This window comes from Schistocerca gregaria, chromosome 7, assembly GCF_023897955.1.
Source record: "Schistocerca gregaria isolate iqSchGreg1 chromosome 7, iqSchGreg1.2, whole genome shotgun sequence".
Taxonomy (NCBI): Eukaryota; Metazoa; Arthropoda; class Insecta; order Orthoptera; family Acrididae; genus Schistocerca; species Schistocerca gregaria.
In genome coordinates this window covers 331,000,522-331,025,317 of record NC_064926.1, presented here as the reverse complement: position 1 = coordinate 331,025,317, position 24,796 = coordinate 331,000,522, and the positions used below count along the sequence as shown (strand labels likewise).

General features: G+C 43.6%; 1 protein-coding gene across 11 annotated transcripts in view; it reads right to left on the bottom strand.

Annotated features, from left to right (window-relative positions):
• LOC126281513 (protein kinase C and casein kinase substrate in neurons protein 1) overlaps window positions 1-24,796 on the bottom strand; it is a 525,973-nt gene that overhangs the window by 196,455 nt on the left and 304,722 nt on the right. The window contains exon 1 of one of the 11 annotated variants that reach the window (XM_049980540.1): window positions 13,372-13,666. The exons of 9 other annotated variants lie outside the window; for them this stretch is intronic. In XM_049980540.1, coding sequence (XP_049836497.1) covers window positions 13,372-13,452 — 81 coding nt within the window. In that variant the 5' untranslated portion in view covers window positions 13,453-13,666. Of the gene's footprint in view, window positions 1-13,371; window positions 13,667-24,796 lie in introns of those variants that run through there. One more of the 11 variants, XM_049980550.1, reaches the window with a different exon arrangement.

The following is a 24,796-nucleotide window of genomic DNA, read 5'->3' as shown; positions in this document are numbered from 1 at the left end:
CCGTGATGTGTTGAAACTACTACTAAAGTGCATTACGTCACACGGCAAGGACTTCTGGGAAGAGCCACTTAGATATTCCATAACGAATTAAAGCTGGTTCAGGTTTTTAGTGAACAGCCACTGGCTACTTAATGAGGTGGGTAATGTTGGCTCACATTGACATTTTGCCGAAACAGATACTTCCAGACTGTTCTACAACATTTCAACAAATATAAAAAGAGTGAACACTATTTAACAAGCGTACGTCTACAAAAGGTGTATAACACGACATAATAAGTTGTGGGCCAGCAATAAAATGGTGTTTTGCTCTTTATTCGCTGATGACCAGGTGATCCAAATAGGGGCGACGAACGGCATGATTTAGATGCTGGAAATTTTAGTATTAAACGTTGTTCTTTGACCTGCCAAGTGCAAATCAACCTGTAAATGGAATATTTGAATATATAAAAATAAGATTGGACAAGGAAAACTTGTTATTCGACGATTGAACTCAATCCTTAGAAATAAGGAGTATATATGAAATAACAGAAGAAACCATATGTACATATGAGGCAAATTTGGGAAATAACAGTGAGAAAACATTAAACTGCTGGATACGAAAATGGATTACTGGAGACGGAGTGCTGAATTGTCGCGAGTGGACTACACCAAAAATGAAGATATCAGAAAAATGATCAAATTTTAAGAGTATATAACGGGAGTTATTGAGAAGAAGGCGTTATCAAGAGCCGCTTAGGCAAGAATCTTGCCATAAAATCATACTGTTCAAAACAGATCGACAGTTTTAAACATGCGTGGCCCCTCGCGACCTACGATGGACACCTAGAAACAGCACAGAGTGAATCATCTAAAACCTGCACTGCAAATGTTGTGGAAATGGAAAGTGCTATTGACGTGCTGTTTTCGCCGATCAGCCGATTGTAATAATACTCAGAAGGAGCATTTTTTGTGCAGTCATACACTTTTTAAATGTAACATTGCATATTGACATCAGCAGACGAAAGTATGGCAAATCAGAATGCGAGTGGCGTTTGCAGCAGGATTCTAGTGCAGCTAGATGACGACATATCGTATTCTGAAATGTTTCCCCACCAACACTTGTTTGTGCCATTCAACCTGCGTACTTGCTAGGTCACATCCTATGTTTGCTTACAGTGTACTTGTTTATTTCTTGAGTGCACTGTGACAGTAGCCAGTGTGTAGCATTCCAAGCAGTTAGTCGTGAGTGGACGATATGTTTTACCAATGGAGGACAACCCGACACGCTCATGGTGTATGGGGAGTGCAGGAAGAATCCAGTTCATTCTTCTCCGGTTACTCATAAACCTCTTCAACCAGTTACGTGAAAGTGGTAGTGTAGTATCTACACCACGTAACAGAGGGGAACAAGTGACGACAGAAGGAGAAATTAATGTTCTTGCTAGCGAAGCAGTTGATTCGCATGTCAGCGCTCGCGCAATCGCACAAGTGGCACGAGTCAGGCAAGTGTTCTACGCATTCTCCATAGACATTGGTTCCATCCATATCACAATCCCTCTTCAAGAGCTGCATGGAAACGATTGTGAAAATCATGTTAACTTCGGTACATGGGCATTAAGATAGGATACTCCATCAAAGGAATCCTGTATCTTATTTAGTGATGAAGCCCCTTAACCAATCCTGACCAGGCAAACCGCCGAAACATGCGCTGACAATCCCCGTTGGCTTTGTCAGGTGGGACGTCAGCATCTATGGAGTGTAAACGTGTGATGAGGCATAGTGGACCATGAGCTCATAGGCCCGTGTTTCATGAACGGAATACTAAACATGCACTAGTATCGCAGCCTCCTAACAGACCACAGAAAACGTTCCTCTGCAGATTAGGAGGAACCTGTTGTACCAACATGATGGCTGTCCAGCCCATAGTGCACGAGGCACTACAGCATTTCACTAATTATTTCCAAATCGTTGGATTGGACACACAGGATTCGTACTTTGGCCGGCCAGTTCCCCGACTTGGCGCCTGTAAATTTCTTCCTGAGAGGAAAGCTGAAAGACACTGTCTACAAGGACTCGACGATAAGCAACGACGTATTACTGCAGCCTGCTCGGACATCTCCGCTGAAATCTTAGTACGTGTGTAGCAGTCGTTCCATACCAGACCGGAAGCGTGTATTGCCGCTGCCGGTTGTCATTTTGAACACATCATATGATTGTCAGTTGTCTCGTTGCTGGTCAGAATCCACATAACACGTTTAAGCACTTGTGTTATTCTTTATTGTGTGGCTCAAATGGCTCAAGCACTATGGGACTTGACATCTGAGGTCATCAGTCCCCTAGAACTTAGAACTACTTAAACCTTACTAACCTATGGATATCAAACAACACCCAGCTATCACGAGGCAGAGAAAATCCCTGACCCCGCCGGGAATCGAACCCGGGATAGAACTTAGAACTACTTAAACCTAATGACATCACACAGGTCCATGCCCGAGGCACGATTCGAACCTGCGACCGTAGCAGCAGCGCGTTTCTGGAATGATGCGCCCAGAGCCGCTCGGTCACAGCGGCCGGCTTTAGTGTGTGCATCCACTGGTGCTGTAGAAGTGTCGGTGTGTAAGGAACTTTTCAGAATACGATATCTAGTAAACTACTCGCACTACAATCCTGCAACAAACACCAATGACATTTTAATTTACCGTTCTTTTACGTTATTAATGTCAACAGCCATTTTTCCATTCGAAAAATGGCTATTGATCGGCTAACCATACGAGCCCCTGACTACCAGTCCTTGCTATGAAAACAGCACATCAATAGAATGTTCAGTTCTATAACATCTGCGGTGCAAGTTTTAGGAGATACACTCAGTATACTGACAAAGAACTGCGTGTAAATTGCTATTCGCCACCTTCGCAATGAAGTAGTGAAACCACTTGCTACGACAGGGTGTACTCTTACTTTTTTTATGGTCGATATGCAACTGTTGGCAAAAATTTGTATTCTTACTTACAATACATTGTAAGTCTTTCTCCTTCTGGAGGCCTTAAACTATCCACAACACTGTGAAGCTCTTCTCAATTCTAGACGGGTCTCTCAACAAATAAAAAATCGTTACAGCAGCTTCATATGGACAATGAATTACTCCTGTTTAATGACTTTCTCTTCCAGGATACGTCGAAGTAACGTTTGTTCCGTTATCGCCGCAAGCTCGGATGGCCGCGACTGGAATACGAAGCAAATGTGCTGACGAGAAAATTCGCGGGCCCAGCAACGGCAGAGCAGCGAGTCGCCTTGCAGGAAGGGCCTGGCTTATCTCGGCAGCGTGCTAATACCGCCCGCAAACACCGCACTTCAACACGGCGCGTGACTGCGGCCGAGTCGCGTGGCCTTATCGGCGCACGTACAGCCTTCGCTCCTAACGCAGGCCTTCGCTGCCTCGTCTCTGCCGCAGTCAAAGCGAAAACTTATCGACTTCGCCGTCAGCAGGGAACGAACATGGACAGATTTGTTGCCGGAAGACGGCAGTGATCTTTCCTCTGGCATGCCTACCCACAGACATAGCCAGACTGGCCCAGATGGGTGGGGAAATTGGGCGTGAATGGGTGGTGACGGGGGGAGGAAGAAGGGGGAGGAGGAGGAGGAGGAGGAGGAGGTGGTGGTGGTGGTGGTGGTTTGAGAAACTCGCATTGAATACCTTTGCTTGAAGAATCAAATATAGGAAATGGCCAAACTGACGTAGTACGACGGAACCAACACCAACTACATTTCGGTAAACAACCAGGTGCCGGAAAAACATACTGAGTGAGCGCTAAGAATGCGTGAGAACGGCAGTGGCGTACCTTCTCACACATCGTTAGACCGAAGTAGATTTTAAGTGTGCTGGATTGCGTTGGAATGTCATGACTTTGCTTTGAGCCAATGAGCAGCATGTATCGCCGTGTGTGCGCGCCTGACGGACGCAGGACATAATATTGGACGCTGCACATGGAGAGAGTGGCGACACATTCACTCTGTTGACGGTGAAATGAAAGCAATGCTCGAAGACAGCAAATCTAACTCTAACGTTTCCCTGCACGAAGATGTCCGCGTTATGGCACATTTACTGCAAGCCACGATCGACTGGACGATACTGGCACATTGATGGTGCGCAGATCCAATGCAGGCTTACCTGGGCGGTGCCTACACTTACCTTTGAGGATGACGTTACGCTTTACGAACAGACCCAACGCATGAACACAAGCAATTGCCGTAGAGTTCGGTTTTCACCAAAGTTTAGTGTTGCGTGAATAGCTGCTTCGAAATTTTCGTGCTACTAGCGCACAGGCCTTGGATTAGATGATTATCCAACTCTGCTTCAGTTCGTACGCTGATTTCTGCAACAGACTAACTAATAAGGCCTGTAGTTTCCTGAAACTGTTCTGTTTACGGACGAAGTTAAATTTACTCGGGGAATTCATGCACAATCGTCGCAACTCGCATACATGTGTAGAGAAAACCGACGTACTACAGTTATGCGAAGCCGTCACAGACTTTTTGCAGCGAATTTGTGGCCTGTGTAGTGGGCTTGCGCCCTACATATTGTCTTCCTGATTCAGATGGCCAATGTACAGACTGATCTTCCAAGAGTACGTATCATCACGAAGAGGATGTGGTTCCTGCATCATGTGGGCCCCGGCGCACTTTGCAGAACCAGTACGTGCAGCTTAAAATGTACTATCGCAGTCACTGGGTTGGTCAAGGAAGCCCTGCACATTTGTCTGCAAGATCCCCTGAGCACATTTTCACTACTTTTTCTGGGACTACATTAAATACGAAGTGTCTTTACCTCTCGAACTCTGAGGACACATTAGGGGACCAAATTATTGCAGCGGCCCCATATATGCCTGACAGACCATAGATTCTCTGGTGAACACAGGACGCACACTGTTACGTCAGTACCGACTCTGCATTGAAACTAATGGTGCTCATTTTGAACAATTATTGTACCGGTGGCACAAAAATGAAGAACATTTAATAATATATTATCCTCAATCACACCCAATGACCTTGAGACTCCACACCCACTCAAAATGGATTTCCGACGTCTGGTTGCTTAGCGAAATACGTTTGTTGTCTCCACCATCATAGCTCCTAATTTTTGGCATTTAATTTTCGAACACCTTGCATATAAGCAATTCACGAACCATACCTGCTGTTAGCTCCCATGAAGTGGAAACACGTTGAGAGGACGATCGTCTTTGCTTTCTCATTTTGTTCGGCCGTCTCATGATCTTTCCTAGGAATTCTACTACAGCTCGCCATTCACGTCGCAAGAACGTCAACAAACTAGCAGCAGCCATTTCATTCGCTGACTGACACAGTATTTACAAACAAGTCGGATCTTTGAGGCAAGTAAGATTTTTCTGATTGGGATAAAAATGTTTTCCCTATCGATGTTTTTTGACTTGAGAGTCTGTGTGATTTCCTTGGCGAAACATGAACCAGACTCAGTATCCCTTTTAGAAACACCTGACAACTGGGTACAATAAAGAGATCCTAGACGTGAAACTGCCGTAAGACTAATGATTTCACACTTAAAACACCTCACATTTGTGAACAACCTGTCACCTTACCTGTACTGGCGTTAAAATTTCTAAACGTTCTACAATACTAAAACTAAACTAAAAAGAATTCACGATAACTGTCAACTCAATAAGAATTTCATAGAGCAAAGATCCATAAAGCCATTTATGGTCACCGTAAGAAGTGCATTGATTGTGAGTGCCTAAAAAGGAAGGAAAAAAAAACCACAGTTCTGAACCCACAAGCTTTCTTCCTCAGATTTAATAACGGTAGGTACTGAATATCTTTGAAGATAAATCCAAATAAGGAGAATCAATTGTCATTACAGAGATGGATTTTGTAATAATTCTAAGAATTATATTCATATGATGGTTGTGCGTGTCATAAGAAGATTAAAAAAGGTTTTGAACCACACGATTTCAAGTAGACATTATCACAACTTTTGTCAGCAGATCGTGGTCTTCTGTGTAGCGTTGCAGCTCTCGATCACGTGGTCCCGAATTCGATTTACTGTCGGGTAAGGGACTTACTCCGTTCAGGACTGAGTGTGTATGTGCAGTGTCATCATCGACGAGCAAGTCGCCTAAGTGTCGTCACATAAGAAGACTTGCACCAAGCTGCCGAACACTCCAGAAGGTATCTCCCGACCAAAAATGCCACACACATTTTCATTACAACTTTTACGTTGGAGATTCTTTTTGTATACACACATGTAAAAGCGTAAATATAGCACACTCAAGCCTACATCGTGTTAAGTAAAAATTATATAGTGACATCCACGCTGTCTATTAAACGTAACATATAATTATCATTATAGGTGCGTCTCCATAAATGTGCGTAATGAGAAATGTTAAATGGGAGGCCTACGCTTTATCAACAGATTCCAAGAACACAGGTTATGACTGCGAAAGGAAGGAACATGGCGGGTACGACATAATCCATAAAAGTGTGCATACTTCTTATGCATCAAGTATAGGTCACTTGATGAAATACAAGTCTATCTACCAAGCGTAACTGTTTTCTTACGGTAAAGAAGTCCCACCGCAAATCGTCTAACATAAAAACATGTACAAGTAACCTGTGCATATAGAGTGCGTGATGAAGGGTATTTTTTGTGGTACGGACATTAAGGTTTCTTTCCGCACCAATTGAAACGTTGCCAGCAGGATAATCCACGGGCGATAACTATCAGGGTACCTCAATGGTTGCCTTTGTATTGTGAGCGCGAGACGGTAATACGCGGGCGCAGTAGGTGCGAATGGCACTTACCTCTCTCTCCACATACCGATATCATTCGCCTAGGTAAGTTGCAGCTCTTCTTGGGAGCGTGGGAGAGGATGGGGGGGGGGGGGGGGTGTTATACCTGTAAGGAGCTGCAACCAAGTTACTGACAAACTGAAGTCCCTGATGAATTGAGGCGCTCTCGGGATTACAAAAATGAAGAAATGTTGTTGTGGTGTCACCGCCAGACACCACACTTGCTAGGTGGTAGTCTTTAAATCGGCCGCGGTCCGGTAGTATACGTCGGACCCGCGTGTCGCCACTATCAATGATTGCAGACCGAGCGCCGCCACACGGCAGGTCTATAGACACTTCCTAGCACTAGCCCCAGTTGTACAGTTTACTAGCGATGGTTCACTGACTTCTACGTTCTCATTTGCCGAGACGATATTTAGCATAGCCATTAAGTACGTTATTTGCTACGACCTAGCAAGGCGCCATGATCAGTTTCTATTGATATTGTAAATCATGTAATGTCAAGAGCGACGTTCGTCATTAATAGATTAAAGTTAAGTATTCCACCAGCTACGTCCGTTTTTCACAATTCTAATTCCCTTGTCATGTTCCAGACCCCACGCCAGCCTGCGTGAGCTGAGACGCGTGCATTTCGGCCTCCTTTAGTTATACGGTTGGCTCTCCTGCCAACCACAACAGTTGTACGACATGGTAAAGAAACAACAATCATTAGGAACACAGTAATCGGCACTAATTTATACGATCACAAAGGAAAGTCGATCCCAGCGCCATTTGAGAGGTTTACTACTTGACAATATTTGCAATTAAATTCGTCAAGCACTTGGGTAATATCACATTAGGCAGAATACTTACGAAGACTGCGCGGTTTGGAGACGACAGTGTTTTCCTATACATGGTCCAGTTAAAGGAGGTATAACGGTGCCTTCCCACGACGTTTGCACGAAACCAGCATACGAATTGAATTATCACGTGGCGTTCGTCTTTGTTCAATATTTCTTGTAGCAGAATGAACGTCCATCTTCAATTTATTGCAATATTACCTTATTCCTTGCTTACTAAACACTATTTTTAACATATTGCCAAAATTTGTTGTATGATCTAGCGTAATCTCCATAGAATTCAATTTCAGTATAAGATTTGTAATGTTCAACCGAGAGGTATTCTCTCTTATGTATCACACAGTCGACAACGTTACCGTAGGGCCACATAAGCACATTATTCATTTGTTTCAGGAAGTGTGTAGCTTCGGGCGTCGCGTATCTTTCGCAATTTCTTCTTCTTCTGTTCCTGTATATGGCGCCACACTTAACTGGAAAGCTATTTGGATGGGACAAGAGGCGTCAGGATAGGTGGGCGGAAAACTGAATGTATACTTACTTTACTTTTTCGTGTCCGGAAACTACAATTTGTTTGCCCAGTATTGGGCAATGTCCAATGCTTCTTCTTTAGCCAGACATAGATCGTCGAGGGTGCATCTGTGGGGGCAGGCAGGGCATTGTAGGAGATGTTCCATGTCCTGTAGAGTGCCGCAGTCGCATTTGTCGTCATTTTCGTTCAACAAAACCCAACTGATCAGATTAGATTTCACAGGAGCCACCCCAGTTCTGCATTCTCCAGGTTTTCCAGTCACCAGAAATGCCGCTTGGTGGGTCCTCTCTTAGTGGATAGTAGATGGGGGCTCATCTAAGGCGTAACTTAGGAAACGGCGTCTGGATTTCAGTCTGCTGGGGCCACACTCTAGGCCAAATATCGAGTGACGGGCATCAAAGGTTTGTTTTGGCTTCTCGGTATGTTCATGGGCTTTCCTACGTGAGTCAGGGTTTGTGAAACCTGCGGCCTACGAAGATGTTCTATGGGGGGGGGGGGTTGGTTTCATGCAGCCTGTCACTATCCTGCAAGTTTCATTCAAGCTAATATCTACCTTTTTTTCGCGTGGGCGGGTCCGCACCATACCGGGCAGGCATATTCGGCAGTTGAGAAGCACAAATCTTGGGCTGAAGTTCTGACCACGATAAGTTAGGCACCCCATTTGCTATTGGACAGCTTTCTTATTAAGGAATTTCGTGCTTCTACTTTTCTGCGTGTTTTTCGCAATGATATTTGTATGTCAATGTTCTGTCCAGCACGACGCCAAGGTAGGTGGGAGTATCTGCGTGTTCTAGTAATGTCCCATCCCAAGTAACATTGAGCCTGTACTTTGCCTGCTTCGAGTTCAGATGAAATGCACTCACTTGAGTTTTGGAGGGACTGGGTTTGAGAGAATTCTTTTTGTAGTAGGTTGACATTGTAGAAAGTGCTGTTTCTAGTTTCTCCTCGATGGCTTCAAACCTGTTGCCTTGAACTGTTATTGCCAGGTCGTCTGCATATACAAAAGTCTTGGTTTTGTCTGGAGTTCGTCATTTGTATGTATACTGAATAGGATTGGCGCCAACACGCTCCCTTGGGCGAGCCCATTTTCCTGATTCCGCCATCGACTCTTTTTTCCCCTCAAGCATTACCAAGAACTGTCTATTTTGGAGCAGGGACTCGATTATCTTGACTAGGTGGTAGTCCTTCAGGGTCTCGTAGGTTTTATGCAGTAGTGTCCGGTGACCTACTGTATCATAGGCGGAACTTAGGTCGACTAGTGCCAGCCCGGTGATTAGTTTATTCTCAAACCCATCCTCGATATGTTCCGTCAATTTGACTGGTACAGGACTTTCCAGGTCTAAAACCTGCTTAGTGTGGAATTAGCTTCGAGTCAACGATCTTCTCTGAATGTATAAGATTTGCTGATGACATGGCGATCCTCGCAGATCACGAGACGCTGATTCAAATGCTACATGACCTGAATGAAGCCTGTGCAGCATATGGTATGAATACATAAAAAGAAAACCAAAAGCGTGGCCAATAGCCTAATGAGAAGGAAAATTAAGTTGGGGTCAGAAATCATAGAACAGGTAAGAGTATTCAAGTGTTTGTGAAGTTGGATTAAAGAAGACATGGATTGCCAAAAAGATATCAAAATGAGAATTGTTCTGGCGAAAGAGGCATTTCAAAATCAGAGAAGACTCCTAAATAGTTGTTTAAACAAGGAATTAAGGAAGCGACTGTTAAGTGCTTCATATGGAGCGTGGCCTTGTATGGAGCAGAACCGTGGACTTTGAGGAAGCAGGACGAGAAGAGAATTGAAGCTTGTGAAATGTGGATATGGCGCATAATTGAGATCAGCTGGAATGATGAAGTCAGGAATGAAGAAGTATTGAGGTGAGCTGAAGAAGAACGGAGAGTGCGGCTGGCGGTGAAGAACAAGAAACTAAACTGGATAGGCCACAATCTAAGAAAAGATTGCCTTCTAGTGCAGACAACTGAAGGTTATAGAAGTATTTAAACGTAAGTAACAAGTTCCATCATGTTCTATTATACTGCTGTGTGCTACATATGGTGTAATGGTTACAAACAGATTTTATGTAACTGGCGTATTTTCCTTAATTTATAACTGAATTTGGGGTGGTGCAAATTGACATGTTGGATGTCTCATGCCGTACTGCCACCTGGTGACGACAACTACGAGTTGAGGTCTAGATGATCTGCGGGAGTTATTTTGCGTTGGCGGAACGACTTCAATTGTTTCCCATGTCAGGCAGGATGGCGTGTTAGTTTGCTGGTTGTTACCTCAGAAAATGTAACATGATCAAACGCAAGGGATTCTGTGCAATTTTTCCGCGGTTACGTGAGAGTTCTATGTTCTATAAAATGTCTAATATGTTGCAAGTTCTGGGATTATGGGCAGGTACTGCATCTGGAATAATGGCGTAAGGTCAATAGCGACTTCGGATCAGTTCCATAAATTATTATATTTTTTTGTGCTGTACGTCAAGATGCGATTAGTTCCTTAACAGCACTGATATTATTGTATAATAGGTTATATATTCTACTTAACTGTATTACAACATGTTTGGATTCGATAAGATGTATTGACCTGCATTTCGTTGTAAGCCTTTACAGATCTGAAGATGGTCAATGAACTGGCTGTAACAGGTTGTCTGAATAACAAAACTTGCGATCTACGCAATAAAGTGTTCTAAAAGGATACGGGACCGTCATGTTCTTCAACTGTAGACAAGATTGGAAATTGTGACTCTTCTCTTTCTCCACATTCATTTGCATTCTGTATTTGGTGTAGATGACTGCCAATGCTAAAAGCCCACTTCACGTAAGTAGGACGTTCAGAAAAGTATCTTAATTCGTATGCCATTATTACCTACTTGCGAATACCTCTGCTTCGCGAATTCCAAGACTCATGCAATGCAACGACGAGGAAACTAACTTCGATTTCAGTGTGGAGTTTGAAGAAATTATTAATACACTGATCTTGTTCTTCGGTGGTAACTGCTGAGGCAACCTCTTTACTCAAAGGATCTTTGACGCGACTGTGTTTTTCAATTATTTCTGGAAAATACTTCAGAAGAGAAATTTGTTAACATCGAGTATTGATTTAAGTGTTGGGAAGTCGCTTCTGAAAGTATTTGTATGGAGTGTAGCCATGTATGGAAGTGAAACATGGACGATAAATAGTTTGGACAAGAAGAGTATAGAAGCTTTCGAAATGTGGTGCTACAGAAGAATGCTGAAGATTAGATGGGTAGATCACCTAACTAATGCGGAGGCATTGAATAGAATTGGGGAGGAGTTTGTGGCACAACTTGACTAGAAGAAGGGATCGGTTGGTAGGACATGTTCTGAGGCATCAAGGGATCACCAATTTAGTACTGGAGGGAAGCGTGGAGGGTAAAAATCGTAGAGGGAGAGCAAGAGATGAGTACACTAAGCAGATTCAAAAGGGATGTAGGCTGAAGTAGGTACCGGGAGATGAAGAAGCTTGCATAAGATAGAGTAGCATGGGGAGCTGCATCAAACCAGTCTCAGGACTGAAGATCACAACAACAACTTCAGAAAGGAATAACTGTATTCAGTTAAATTATCGACAAATAACAGACGTCTCCACTCACTGGAAATCATTTTCTCCTAACACCGTATGAAGATCAGGGAAACACAATTTTTATCTTTAGTATCAAACTTTTGGTGCCAAAACACTAAACTGACATCTACGGCACTGCCACAGCAACAACCGTTAGTTGCTGGCTCGCCATGTGTCACTACTGTAGTCCGATTGAAATTATTTGATAGTTACCACTTCTGGCATTGCCAAATTGCCACAACATCTAGTTCACATCAATTTCTTTGTCTAGCTTTCTTTCTTTCTTGTTGTGTGTGGATCTCGAATCCTTGGTGTGGCCATTTTATTTATTATTTCATCACACATGATAATCAGACCAAAAACAAACAAAATATACACACACGCGCGCGCGCGCTTCACACACAGCACTAACGAAGCACTATTTGATCGTTACACACAAGAAGTAATGCAGCGTCATTTACACAGTTGTCATAATTACACAGATCGGCTTACATGAAATAAGCTTCGCACGATATTGCGTGAAGATGAATTTTTGAAGACTGGCAGTTAACTTTTTGCGACTGGAACACCAGAGTCATAAATAGCTCAGCGTTGAACAGTGTAATGACACAGCCTGGTGGTGCCCGGCTGGCTACCCTCTGTAATAATAAGAAAATAATAATAATAATAATAATAAAATAATAATAAGCCTTGAGCGAAATATCCAATGATCAATTATAATAGATCTCATATGGTGTCCGCCCCAACGAAGTGCAGAGATGAATAACGTAAAGAAAGAAAGTGGTTAGCGTGTAAACCTGAGTAGAAGGAGGGGTTCGAATGAATTTCAACAAACGCAGCCTTTTTTTTGTTTTTTTTTCTAAATTTAATCAAAATACTACGATTACTACTTTTATTCAGTTAGTTGAAACAGTTTTTTTATTTCTAATACTTTGCTGCGCCATTTTCATCATCGTATTGACTTTAACTGCTCGTATTTTTCATTCAGTTTTTGTTTGGAAATTGCTTGTGTCGCCTATAAGTTTAAACATAGTGCCAACCAGTACTGCTCATCGGTTGTTAACGCGGCATCCCATGTAGCCAGTATGAGGATAGTTTCATTGGCGCAGATCACTGATCGTCGTTTTCTCTGATACAGTGCACGTCCCGAGGTGGGTGGTTGGGCTACACAACCCGTCGTCTGTCACAGTTCGGCCACTGGTCGCTTACAATCTCCTGCCGACAGAGCATCTCCCACTTCCGTCGTACCTCGCGGCGGCCACTTCCAACACTGCTCCGCGTTACACATTAAGTGTCGCTCATGAGCGAGCGGTAGTCGGCAGCGGACGTGACAACACTGTAGCGCCAAGTGATAGTCGCCAACTATCAAGTAATTTTAATCGGACTATAGCGCACGCGTTGTTCCTTTCGTCAGAAAGAAAATAAGCCAAATTATTGTTTTTATAACACTACTGCCACGGCACTACTCTAACGCCGCAAAGCACTGTTTGAAAACCCCTTTAAGTAATAAAGTATCTGAGCTAACTTGGACCTCGCACCCAGGCGGTTGCGATATATTCCTGTGACACACACACACACACACACACACCTCGCCAGACCCCGCACTCACCCACCTCGTCGTGGTCCTCCTGGTCGAGCAGCGCGGTGTCGGCGCGCCGCGCCAGCCTGTAGAGCGAGCGTCCCATGGCGTCCATCGGCCGGCCCGCAGCCTAGCCTATCCCAGCCGCAGCAGAGCCCGCACCCGCAACCGCACTGGCTCGCTCGCTCGCAGCTCGCCCGGCCCGCGGCCTTGGACGGGGCGCGCTGCCCACTCGCCGTATTACTTAGCGGCCGCTAACGCCGACTCTCGCCTCTGGCTGGCACGCTAATTGCCGACGCAGCCGCCGGGGCACGTGAGCGCCCACCACTACGGGCGCTGCTCGCGGAAAATTACGACCCGTCCCAGCTGAATGGGTACACTACCAGATAACCCACAGCGCCACCCTCGCCGCGCGCAGCCGCCAGCCGAACGTAAACAACAGCGGAAGGTCAGCGTTATCACAGTTTGGCGTGACCCCACGAGTTGGTGGCAGGCTTTCAGAAAAGGCGATGCTCCCGCGGCGAACACTCACTGTCACCTGTACGATGCCGTTACCACCGGTGGGATCGCCTTTTTTGAATTCATCTATACGGTATTTAATTTACAGCGATCCGCTTCAGCTGTGCTAATTGTTTATACAACCTGCGACCGGTTTCAGGATTTTAAAATGCAGTCTTCTGGTGTACAAAATTATTGCATTTGGTAACAGGTAACATGCGGTCGCACCAGAAGTGGTTGCCTAGCGGCAGACAATTTCCGCCAACATGCAGTCATTGCAGCTTTTGCACCGACTATCCCGTGTTACCAACTACAATAATTTCGTACACCTGAAAATCGGATTATAATTCCCGAAACTGGTCGTGGTTTGGATAAATAATTAGTGTAAATAAAGCGGATCTCTCTAACTTAATTATTATGCCCCTAAATTGCGGATGTCCTACGCGCCAAACATTTTGCATCTATACGGTATTTTACGAAAAGGTCCCAGGTATCGCAACCTGCAGCCATTCAGCCTGGCGAGCCCACATTTGCGACTAATTGACAAAAAAAGTAGTTGAATTTGTCGTTTCCTCTACTGCTTTACAAACGGAATGTTATTGAGACAGGTTGGGTACTGCAATCGTTATAGCACAACGCTCATATGCAAGACGTTATTGGTTCGAATCTCCTAGTGGATTGAGTTTTTTTTTAATTTTTACACCTTTATCAAAATGACTTCGATATTACTTTTACTTAGCGAAGGTGTTTAAGCGTACCTTTTAAATTCCTGTTCCTTGGTCATATCATTTGGACCAGCGTATGAACTTTTTCAGTTCCTCTCAATTTTTATCCCCATCATCCCACTTGCCATCTTCGTGCATGTGAATTTAATCGCTAATCGCTCAATTATTTTTATCTATCTATTATAATATTTAAACATTTTCAAATGCTGCTCGGTCAGCTAAAAAACAAATGGCTGAATCTAGTTAAAATGAGTAAATCTAGTTATGATGATGAGTGGATCTATTTATGTGTGTAATAGCGTCAAAAAAGTAATTTTCGTTCCAAAGTGTGCATTTTCTTGGATGCTAATCGTCATACAAACATTTGCAACATGAATTTTTATTTCACTATGAACGAAATAACGTAGATGAACATTTAAACGAAAGAAGTATTTGTAAGTAAAACGAAATTCATGATGAAACGGAAGAAATTAAATAGATGTTAATACACTGAAATAATAAAAGTCTCATGCATAAAGATTACAAGTGGGAAAGGAATTATAGAAAGAAATAATGGGAACGATTGGAAAAGTTAGTACGGAGATTAAGATGTGACAAAGGAACGGAAATTAAAATATTACTTTTAAACCCTTAACTGAATAAAAATCATGATCAAAGTCATTTCGATAAAGATTTAAAACTTACAAAATCTCAAAGCACCAGGAGAGATTCAAACTCACAACCTCTTGCTCGTCAGTCTTGCCCTATAATCATTACGCTACAACCACTGTCAGTAATATTTCTTTTTTAAAGCCGCATAGAAGTCACCCAAAATTCCAAATTTCGTGTCGTCGATGACTAGCAAATAAGGTCCCACCAGCGTGAATGGCTGCCTGGGTCCTTAACCTACATCATCACTGTGTGGATAGTTTCAAAACGTCGACCCCACCGTTGGGGACATCTCCCTGTAAGTTGCTGCCACATGCTACTGTGATTCTACACAAAAGAATTTATTTTTCGCTCCACCTGCCCTGAAACTTGCGCCGGACAGAACCCGTCCAAGGAATTTACGACGCGGCCGGTGTGTCGGCTAATCTAGATGTGGCTTTGAGGCGGTTAGTCACATCCGACATGGTGAATTCCGAGCAGGTACCTACGTCCCATCTCAGTTACACGATTCGCAACGTTTCGAAAATGTTCTCACACTTTCACATGGGATAACGCTAGATGCATACCGATGACAGATGGGGAATACACACGTATTCCGTCCGGGATGGAGGGGGAGGGGCGTGGTCACAGCAGGATTAGCATCCAGCCACCCTCTAACACTAAAACTGCCAAAACGAGATTAACATGCCTCCCTCGCCAGGACACAGGATGAGGCCAGGGAAAAGGAAAGGATTTACTTTTTGTGACGGACAACGACTGGTCATAATAAAATTCGCAGTGATAAAAGGAATGTTCACCCTTTACCTCTGTGAGTCAATTTACTCACCACTCTTAAGTGTTTCAGCGGCCTATCCTCATCTTCCGTCATTTGACCAGCTCCCACAAACACAATCTACGTGGGTCACCACCGATAATTTTTGGAACCTGCAGCGGCCGTGTATGAACAGAACTTAGGGCAGCCTAGTACATAATCTGAATACCTTCCAAAAATTGTCTCTGGTGATGTTACGATTTTGAATAAGTAAAATAATCGTCCATCATATCACATGTGATGATGGAATGTAGCCTTCTGAAACATGGAGTGCGGTAAATTAATTAATGCGCAATGGCAGTGCTTGAACATTAATCTCTGCATGTTCTCAGAATGCCATCGTCTACACCGTTCCACTTTATCAAAATGGATAAAGTTTATGACTGTTTGCGCTATGACGTCAAGGTCGTGTATAATGCTGGCCACTATCTATAGAATATAATGGAATGTTATAAAAATAAAAATAAGTAGACATGCACTGTTTGGTAAGTATTTGGGCGTCTGTCATACTCCATCGAGCAATAACTGAGAGCTCTGTATGTTACCATATTGTATCTTTATCATTTTCAAATTACGTCCACAACAAAACATCTTTAGATTCTCGATTGTTTACATAAAATGAACTCAAAATTCCGACAGGTGTCGAAAACGAAGCGCAAACGAGCATGCACCCCGCCGTCTTGGGCGCTTTTCTTCGGAATTTGAGAGCTTCAATAACGCCTATGCCCCCCGTCAGCGTTTATCACTTCCTGACACCTACGGAGGTCATCATATGGTATCCGTTTCCATTCTTGAACGAGAGCCCATGGTAGCTCTTGGACGGTCTGTGGTGGAACAGTACGACCACGAACACGTCCATCAGCAATGTCCCACACATACACGATGGGGTTTAGGTCAGGACGCTGCGCCGACCATTCCACATTACTTCATTCCAGGCTTCGCAAGGCATTGCTGCTGACGCCCGCCCCATGGACCTTGGAATTAGAAGGAATACAGGGCCACCACCGTATGCAGCAGCCCTCACACGATCCAACAGATCTGTTCGATATGCTGCCTGGAGGTAAGGTGACCATGGACAACGAGAATCTCCTTATGACTGAACGGGAGTCTCCTCACATCATCACGGAACGCTGGAAATCTGTCCAATTCCTGGACATTTAGCAGGAGCCGCTTACCACGGGTCTCCGCACACGAACACGTCCATATCCTTTCGTCAGAGGATATCTGGGCTCGTCAGCGAATAACAAGTCCCGCCAGTGACGAAGCTGTCAGACGACATGAGAACGGCAGAAGTGAAGTTGATCTGCAAGATGATGTTTCAAGTGGGGTACACGAAGGTCCCTTCTCGTAACCTGTTTATTAAAGTCTGATGGCATACAGCGGCTCAGTGGCCCTTCAAAGTCTGTCTCGCAGTGCTCTGGCGGTATCCGTAAGATGCCGCAGCGGAGAGATGGTCAGATATAGGTCTTCACGTGGGGTTTGTAATGCATCAGCGACCTTGTCGAATTCATCTTGAGTACTGATCTGTCTCCCTTTAGCGTTTCCAGGACCTATGGATGACATGTGGGGAGGCATTGGCAACACGACAGAAAATCCGTACTTTCTGGATCAAACAGACTGCCCTTGACAATTGCACTGCATTAAGATGTCGCAATGCATGTACTTGGCTGAATACAATGTCCACGAATGACGACTGGCATCATTAAATATCGTTAGTAAACCTGGGACACCGGTACTCATTTCCTAAGTGGGTCACCTCACACTGTAATGCATAGGACAGCCAAAAGAAGGCGAATGATTTTAACTGTTGCCCACATTGAAAGCAAAAATCACAAGCCCCTAATAAGACCATGGCTAAAGCCTACATCAAAATAGATATAATATACCGGACGTTGATACATGTGATACCCTAATTCTTTTGAACCGTCTATAACTGTGTGGTGGTGGTGGTGGTGGTGGTGGTGGTGACGATGAAGAGCTAGAAGAGACTCACCCTGTCTGCCTGCACCTGCCTATGTTTCTAGCATTCAATTCTGGACGACTCTGTATTTCCCAACTCTGTGCTGTCGAGAATGCTCACACGCCAGATACGCGACCTCCTCAGACCGTAACGGTGCCCTGTGGGTAATAGCGGCGCGAGGGGTCTTCCACCTGGGTCTGAATATCGCGGCGTGTAGCGGCTGAGGCGCGCCGGGTGGGAAGGTCAACTGGGTCGCGCCGCAGGTCGTTGAGAGCCGAACCGCGAGCTGTTGCGGCCGCTTTTTAAGACACTTGGGGCTATTGAGGAGCCGGCGGACACGCTCCGCTCCGCCGCGAATGGCGATCGTGAGCCGACTCGTGGGTAATACACCTGCGCCTCCTGAACACACTGCCACTCAGCTCCGCCCAGCACTTTGATCGCGTTCCCAGACCACCACCACCCTGCATTCTTCACTTTTATCTGGTGCATCTGAAACATTTATTCCTTCGCAGCCTCTGTGCGTACGCAGATTCCTGACGATTAGTTAAGAACTACTATAGTTCGCTAATTAGGCAAGCTACATGTAGCACGGAACAATCAAACGAGATGTTGCAGTATTTGACACACTAGATCATCTCGTATCCTCTAACACAGCAAGTCAGACTGGCTCCATCAGGTATAATTAATCAGTTAAAAATCGACTGCCACAGGGAAGTTCACAACGCGAATCACAAACATACCTCACGCTGGGTGGCTGATTTTGTGATAACATGGCAACTCCGATGACGTCCTTGGTATGTTACAGGCTCGATACCGAGGCGGTTGGCCCAGGAGACATCGACTGTTCCCAGCAGCCACGGTAACTGACCTCCTACCAAAAATCCTTGCACCCTTGCATGCACGTCGCTGCTAGTATAAATCCGCCAACAGCCCTACCACTCATCCGAACTGTGGCAGAGGTTTTGTTTTCGCGGACCGTCGTGGCACCATTTTCCCGCTGTACCAAACCGATAAGCTTCAAAGGTTTGAGCGTACCACATGCCAGATGGGACCATATTGAGGGGGCACTCCCAGACATGCGGCCGAGTTGTTTCCGTTTAAGCTCAATATTTTGACGACCGATCTATTCGTTATCTTCAGGAGCTAGTATCGTGCTGTTGTGTATACTCTAGTTTACAGCCAAAAAGATTGGGCGAAATGGAAACAACAACTCGGCTGAAAACACCACTAATCAATCACGTTGAGAAAACGTGGGACCATATAGCTCTTCTACTACAACAAGATGTATGTGTCCCACAATAGGTTGTCAGAGAACCAAAGGGGAAACTGCCGCATGTTGTTACTATGTATTAACGTTGCAATGGTAAAGGGAATCCTGCTACTGGTTTGCATATTTCTTATAATTACAGACTGTACCTATGGCCTGTGCTGCCTTCAGGATTCACTGCCAATCTTCTTTCCCCGTATTGTCCTTCGCACCTGCAGAAGCAAAAGCAATGAACGTATTTTCAAAGCCGGCTGCCGTCGCGCCTTCCCGTCAAATAGAGTCAATGAGCTGCACGCACATATTGACGTCAGCCACATCACAAACTAAGAACATATCGCGCACCTGAATATGATTTACAGACTATGAGCGATACTCTATCCACTGATGTTTCTCTGTTTTCTGTATGTCTTTCAGTTTTTACGCACGCAGTCATCTTTTGAAACACTGGAACTACACATAAGTGACTCTGTATGTCTCCTCCTCCTGCTTCCCCCTTCCCTCCCTCGGCTTTGGCAAACAACACGGCAGGAATTATTTTTGTGACGACACAATGAAAGAGTTCACGACCAGATGTATTAGCAGCTGTTTAAGGGGGGTAGGACGTCAAACGGGCCGACTTGAAGCAGGAGAGGCACCACAGGACATTTTAATTTCCACTGTCTATACTTTTACAAATAAATTCATGAACGTTTGTCAGCATGACCAGGAAGGATTCGGGATTCACACTCCTAGCAGTGGAAGTTCAAAAACATAACAAAATAATTTTTTTTACATGTGAAATTTCATCATTTTTCGCTTACTATTGGCTGCATTTGTTGCTATAGGTACATTTTTCTTCACAAGTAAAAGAGATTCTTCGATGAATTTTGCACAGCATACAAACCATTCTTGCAGGTGTATGAAACTCTAGAATTTTCCAAATCTATTAAGAACTGTGGTAAAATTGAGATGATTAACTAAAAAATGATTTTTTCTAAACAAAGTTTAAAACGTGCTCATTCAGTTTTTCATAAATTAAATAGATTCTAGAGTTTCAGACACCTGTAAGTAAGGTTTGTATGCTGTGCAAAATTCATCGAACAGTCTCTCTTACTTATGAAGAAAAGTGTACCTATAGCAACAAATGCAGCCAATAGTAAGTGAAAAAATGATGAAATTTCACATGTAAAAAAATTATTTTGTTCTTTTTTTGTACTTCCGCTGCTACGAGTGTGAATGCTGAATCCTTCCTGGTCATGCTGACAAAGTTTTATGAATTTACTTGTAAAAGTATAGACAGTGGAAATCAAAATGTCCTGTGGTGCCTCTCCTGCTCCAAGTCGGCCCGTTTGACGTCCTACCCTCCTTAATCAACTATGCTGTATGATCGTTTTCGATGGAACTTCTCTATTCCTAACGTTTTGTTCAGAGCTGCGCTGGAAATCTTCAGACTTACTCCCTTCCGCTGTGTCTTGCCGACTACATCAGCACGTATGTCTTATCAATTAAAATTACTATACAATGCTGTCTTTCACTCTGAAAAAAAGGTGATAGTCAAAAGGTTAATGAGTGATCGCACCCAGACCTAAGAACACCGCAGACACAGGAGGTGATAGCAGAACGTTTTGTGACTGTCACCATGCAAACGCGAGTGTGGAGAGGCGGCTCTCTCTCTCTCTCTCTCTCTCTCTCTCTCTCTCTCTCTCTCTCTCTCCTTTAACTTATTCTCTTCATTACTTAGCAGTGCAGCTAGATTTTGGTTGCAATCACTTTTAAGAAAACATGTTTCACTTGATTAATCTGGCAGGATTGTTTCTTGACGAAAGTGAATTAGCACCAAACACGCACTAAAGACATTGTAGGTACATTGTTCTATCAAATTATCCTGTTTGATATAACACTGGATTTTACGTGATATGAAATGCTAGCAAATTTCGTACAGTGATCGCAGCCATCCTTTGGTTTATAAGTTTTCACATATACCGAAACCGAGAATGTGAGAGTTTACTATCGCAAATGGCAACAGAATTATCAGAGATTTTTAAGAACAAGGTAACTTGAGCTTAAAGCCTGAGTGTCGCCCATTCAGTTTCATGAAGGAAGAAAGTAAATATGGTTAGGTTTTGTCGTCTCGTCGACGCCCCAGCCGCTAGGCATGGAACAGGAGGCGTGCGAGGAGAATATTCACACACATCTGTCTCTGACAATTAGTATCGTATTTTATAATTTACAATTATATTTTATAATTAACTGTCCGCCTTTATCCCAGTATTATCGGATAGGCTTGCTACAATCACCATCACATATATCCAAGGACTTTATCATTAAATGGAAATTTATTAAGATAACTTACGGAATCGGAGGATGTATTGTTTTGTAGCAAACAAACTCACGTATTACATAAAAGTTAACTGGCATTTTGGTTCGATGTGACTACTATTTGTGATGCAGCAAACTTCCCACCGGTATTAAATTTCTTCCCACATTCGTAGCAGCAAATCGGGCTTAACCTCTTCAACGGCAGCGTAGATTCGATTTTTCAGGTCGGCTAAATTTTTTGGAGGAACACACACACACACACACACACACACACACACACACACACACACACACACACACGGTTTTTAATGGAACACCAGAAAAAAAATCCAGCAGCGTCAAGTCTGGTAATCGAGGTGGCCATGCGATTTGCCCTTTACAGTCAGTTCACCGTCTTGGGAAGCGATTATTAAGGAAACCTCGAACTTCGTGAGGAAATGAGATGGTGCACCGTCTTGCTGCTGTAAAACCATACCACCTCGGTCATATTCATCGAGCTGTGGAATTGAAAAGTTTTCAAGTATATCCATATACACAATAACAGCGACAGTTTTCTCCAATAAGAAGAAAGAGCCATTGACTTTCAATTTGATGGCGGCACAAAACACATTAAATCTGGGGCTGTCACAGACGTTTTCCAAGCTTGCATGTGGATTTTCGCTGCCCCATACACTGCAGTCGTGTGTTTTCGCCATGACACTGATAAGAAATGTTGACTCATCGCTGGAAACTACTGTGACCAGTAATGTCTCGTCGTCTTCTATCCGATGCAACATTTCCGCACGGAATTCCCGACGAGCAATCTTATCTGAATCACTAATGTGCTGTGCCACTGTGAATCTGTGTGGTTTCAATTATAAATGTCTACGCAGTACTCGTCAAACATTCTTTTGTGGAAGCCAGTCTCACAAGACGCACATCGCGTTGATTTTTGCGGTTGTGGGCAAAGCTCTTCCTAACCTGTTCGACATAATTATCAACACGCTGGATACCTGGTGATTTATCATCTCACAGTGAACAACCCGTCTCAACAAAGTTATTGTAACAAGAATAAACTGTAGGTCTCCTTGGAGGTTCTTTAGTGTTTTCGGTACGAAACTTAGCCGAACTGTTGTTGCATAGTTCGTTTCATGTAAACAAAACACACAGAGAGGACGCCCCACTCCGGTGAAAGGAGCCATTTTAACTTGCACTAAGCTGGTGCTCCTGGTGGCTGTATGGGGTACCGATGCACTAAGTGAATCAAACTTGAGGTGGTTTGCTACAAAATAACTTACAAGATCGGTAGAGGTGTCGTCTTAATAAATTTCTACATCAGTCCAAGGTTGTAAAGTTCTTTTTGACTGAGCCTGTATAAGATAATAGGTACAATATGGCTGAAGGCTAGGTCTACAGACAAATCCAGCAGTACATTATAGGTTAACATGGATGACGACCATAACGTATCATTAGGAGTATTCTGATACGAGTATCCATGTAAGATGCTTTGTAGACGAGTTAGCGCCGGCAGAGGAAGCTTGTAATGAGATAAGGTAACGTAAGTATCTAGTATTAGACATTCGTCAGATTAAAATAGAATGTTCATGGTCCTTAATTAAAATGGTTTCACACGCATAATGTGGGTCAAACAGAAATCGTAAGATATAATGCAACATGTAAATAAAAAAAGATGGTGTGAGAAGTGATTAACTGATACAACAACTTTTACAATTCGATAGTCGACGGGACACTCAGAGATGTCGAGTCGGCGACGTCTCTACTATTACACTGTATCTTATGTTTTACTGTTGAAACTGTGCCAAATATAGACGCTGACTCGTTAACATATTCTGTCTTCAATTCATAAGCATAGTATTTCTCTAGCTGAAATGGGATAATGGGTGTCACTCAGCTATGTCATTCTGAAATGCAATGAGCGAACAATGTGGCGTGATGGATTCAGATTCGCTTCCACTGAAAAGGACAGGGCCATTTCTCTTCTCTCGCCCTGTCCAAAAGGAAGACAGGATGGAAGCGTTTAACATTCCGTCGACGGTATAGCCACTAAAGTCAGAACAGAAGTTTGAATAGAGAAGGAAATACGTTGCAACGTAGCACCCTGGCTTTCAGCTTAAGTGAATCGAGGAAATCACAGGAAACATAACACAATGTGGACATGCATGGATTTGAATAGAGCTCATTTCATATAGGGCTTCAGTGTTTCCATAACAGCACCACCTCGCTCAGTCATTGTGCCTGTGAATGAGTGGTATAGTCTAATGGAACTAGGGGACGGCCTGACATGTGAGTCACAGATTTTGATCACGTTTTTCAAGGACATTCTATATTGAAATAGAGAGATCCGTGTTTCGGCTTTTTGCTGTATATTGCATAGTGTTTGAAAAATCATGGTCAAAGTTGACGACGGAAAATCGTATTTTCAATGCTATACAACGAAAGACCGTCTAAAAATATTTTTATTAGTATAATATGGAGTCCAAAGTCAACAATGTCGAGTTATTAACGTTTTTCTGTTTTCATGCTGTCATTCAAAGCGTCTAAGCAGAGCGCTTTCGGTGATCGAGCGGTTGAGGCGATAGACTACCATACATTCTTTTCGGCCTATCTGATAACATTCTGCTAATGGGAACACCTTTTTTGCCTTTTAAGTAAAACATGGAAGGTGTGACTGACGGTTACCCAATTATGTATAATGTACTGATATTTATTTTCATCGTGATACATGACGCGATACGAGAGGACTGTCGTAGATGACACTCAACGAACCCTCGCCATTAAAGCGATTACCAAACAGGCGACATCACATCAGAGCAGAACATTACAGGGTAGTATCCGCTCTATCGAAAAATAATGCCTTAGTCCATAACTAGTCATCCTCGTCTAACTATCAAAATATGCTTTTATACGCTTGGTACGGATCCAAACTGATATCTGATAGATTTGTTTTTGACAACGTGTATCAGATATGTTTTCCACGAATATGACAATTCGGCGAGATTTCGGTTTTGCTAATGGTACGAGAAATATATATATATATATTGTGGCTGTTTCCATGACAAGTTTTACCTCTCTGACTGCGACAACACTCACGAATAGATAGTTAGGATTACACATTAATGTAGCTTAAATGTATTTTTGTACTATGCAGCACGATGTAACTGTCAATACATTATATGACCGCTCGGTCGCCGAGCTCGCTCTGCTGGTTGCTTAGAATCATGGATACCGTAGCTACAGAATGAAAACACGAAA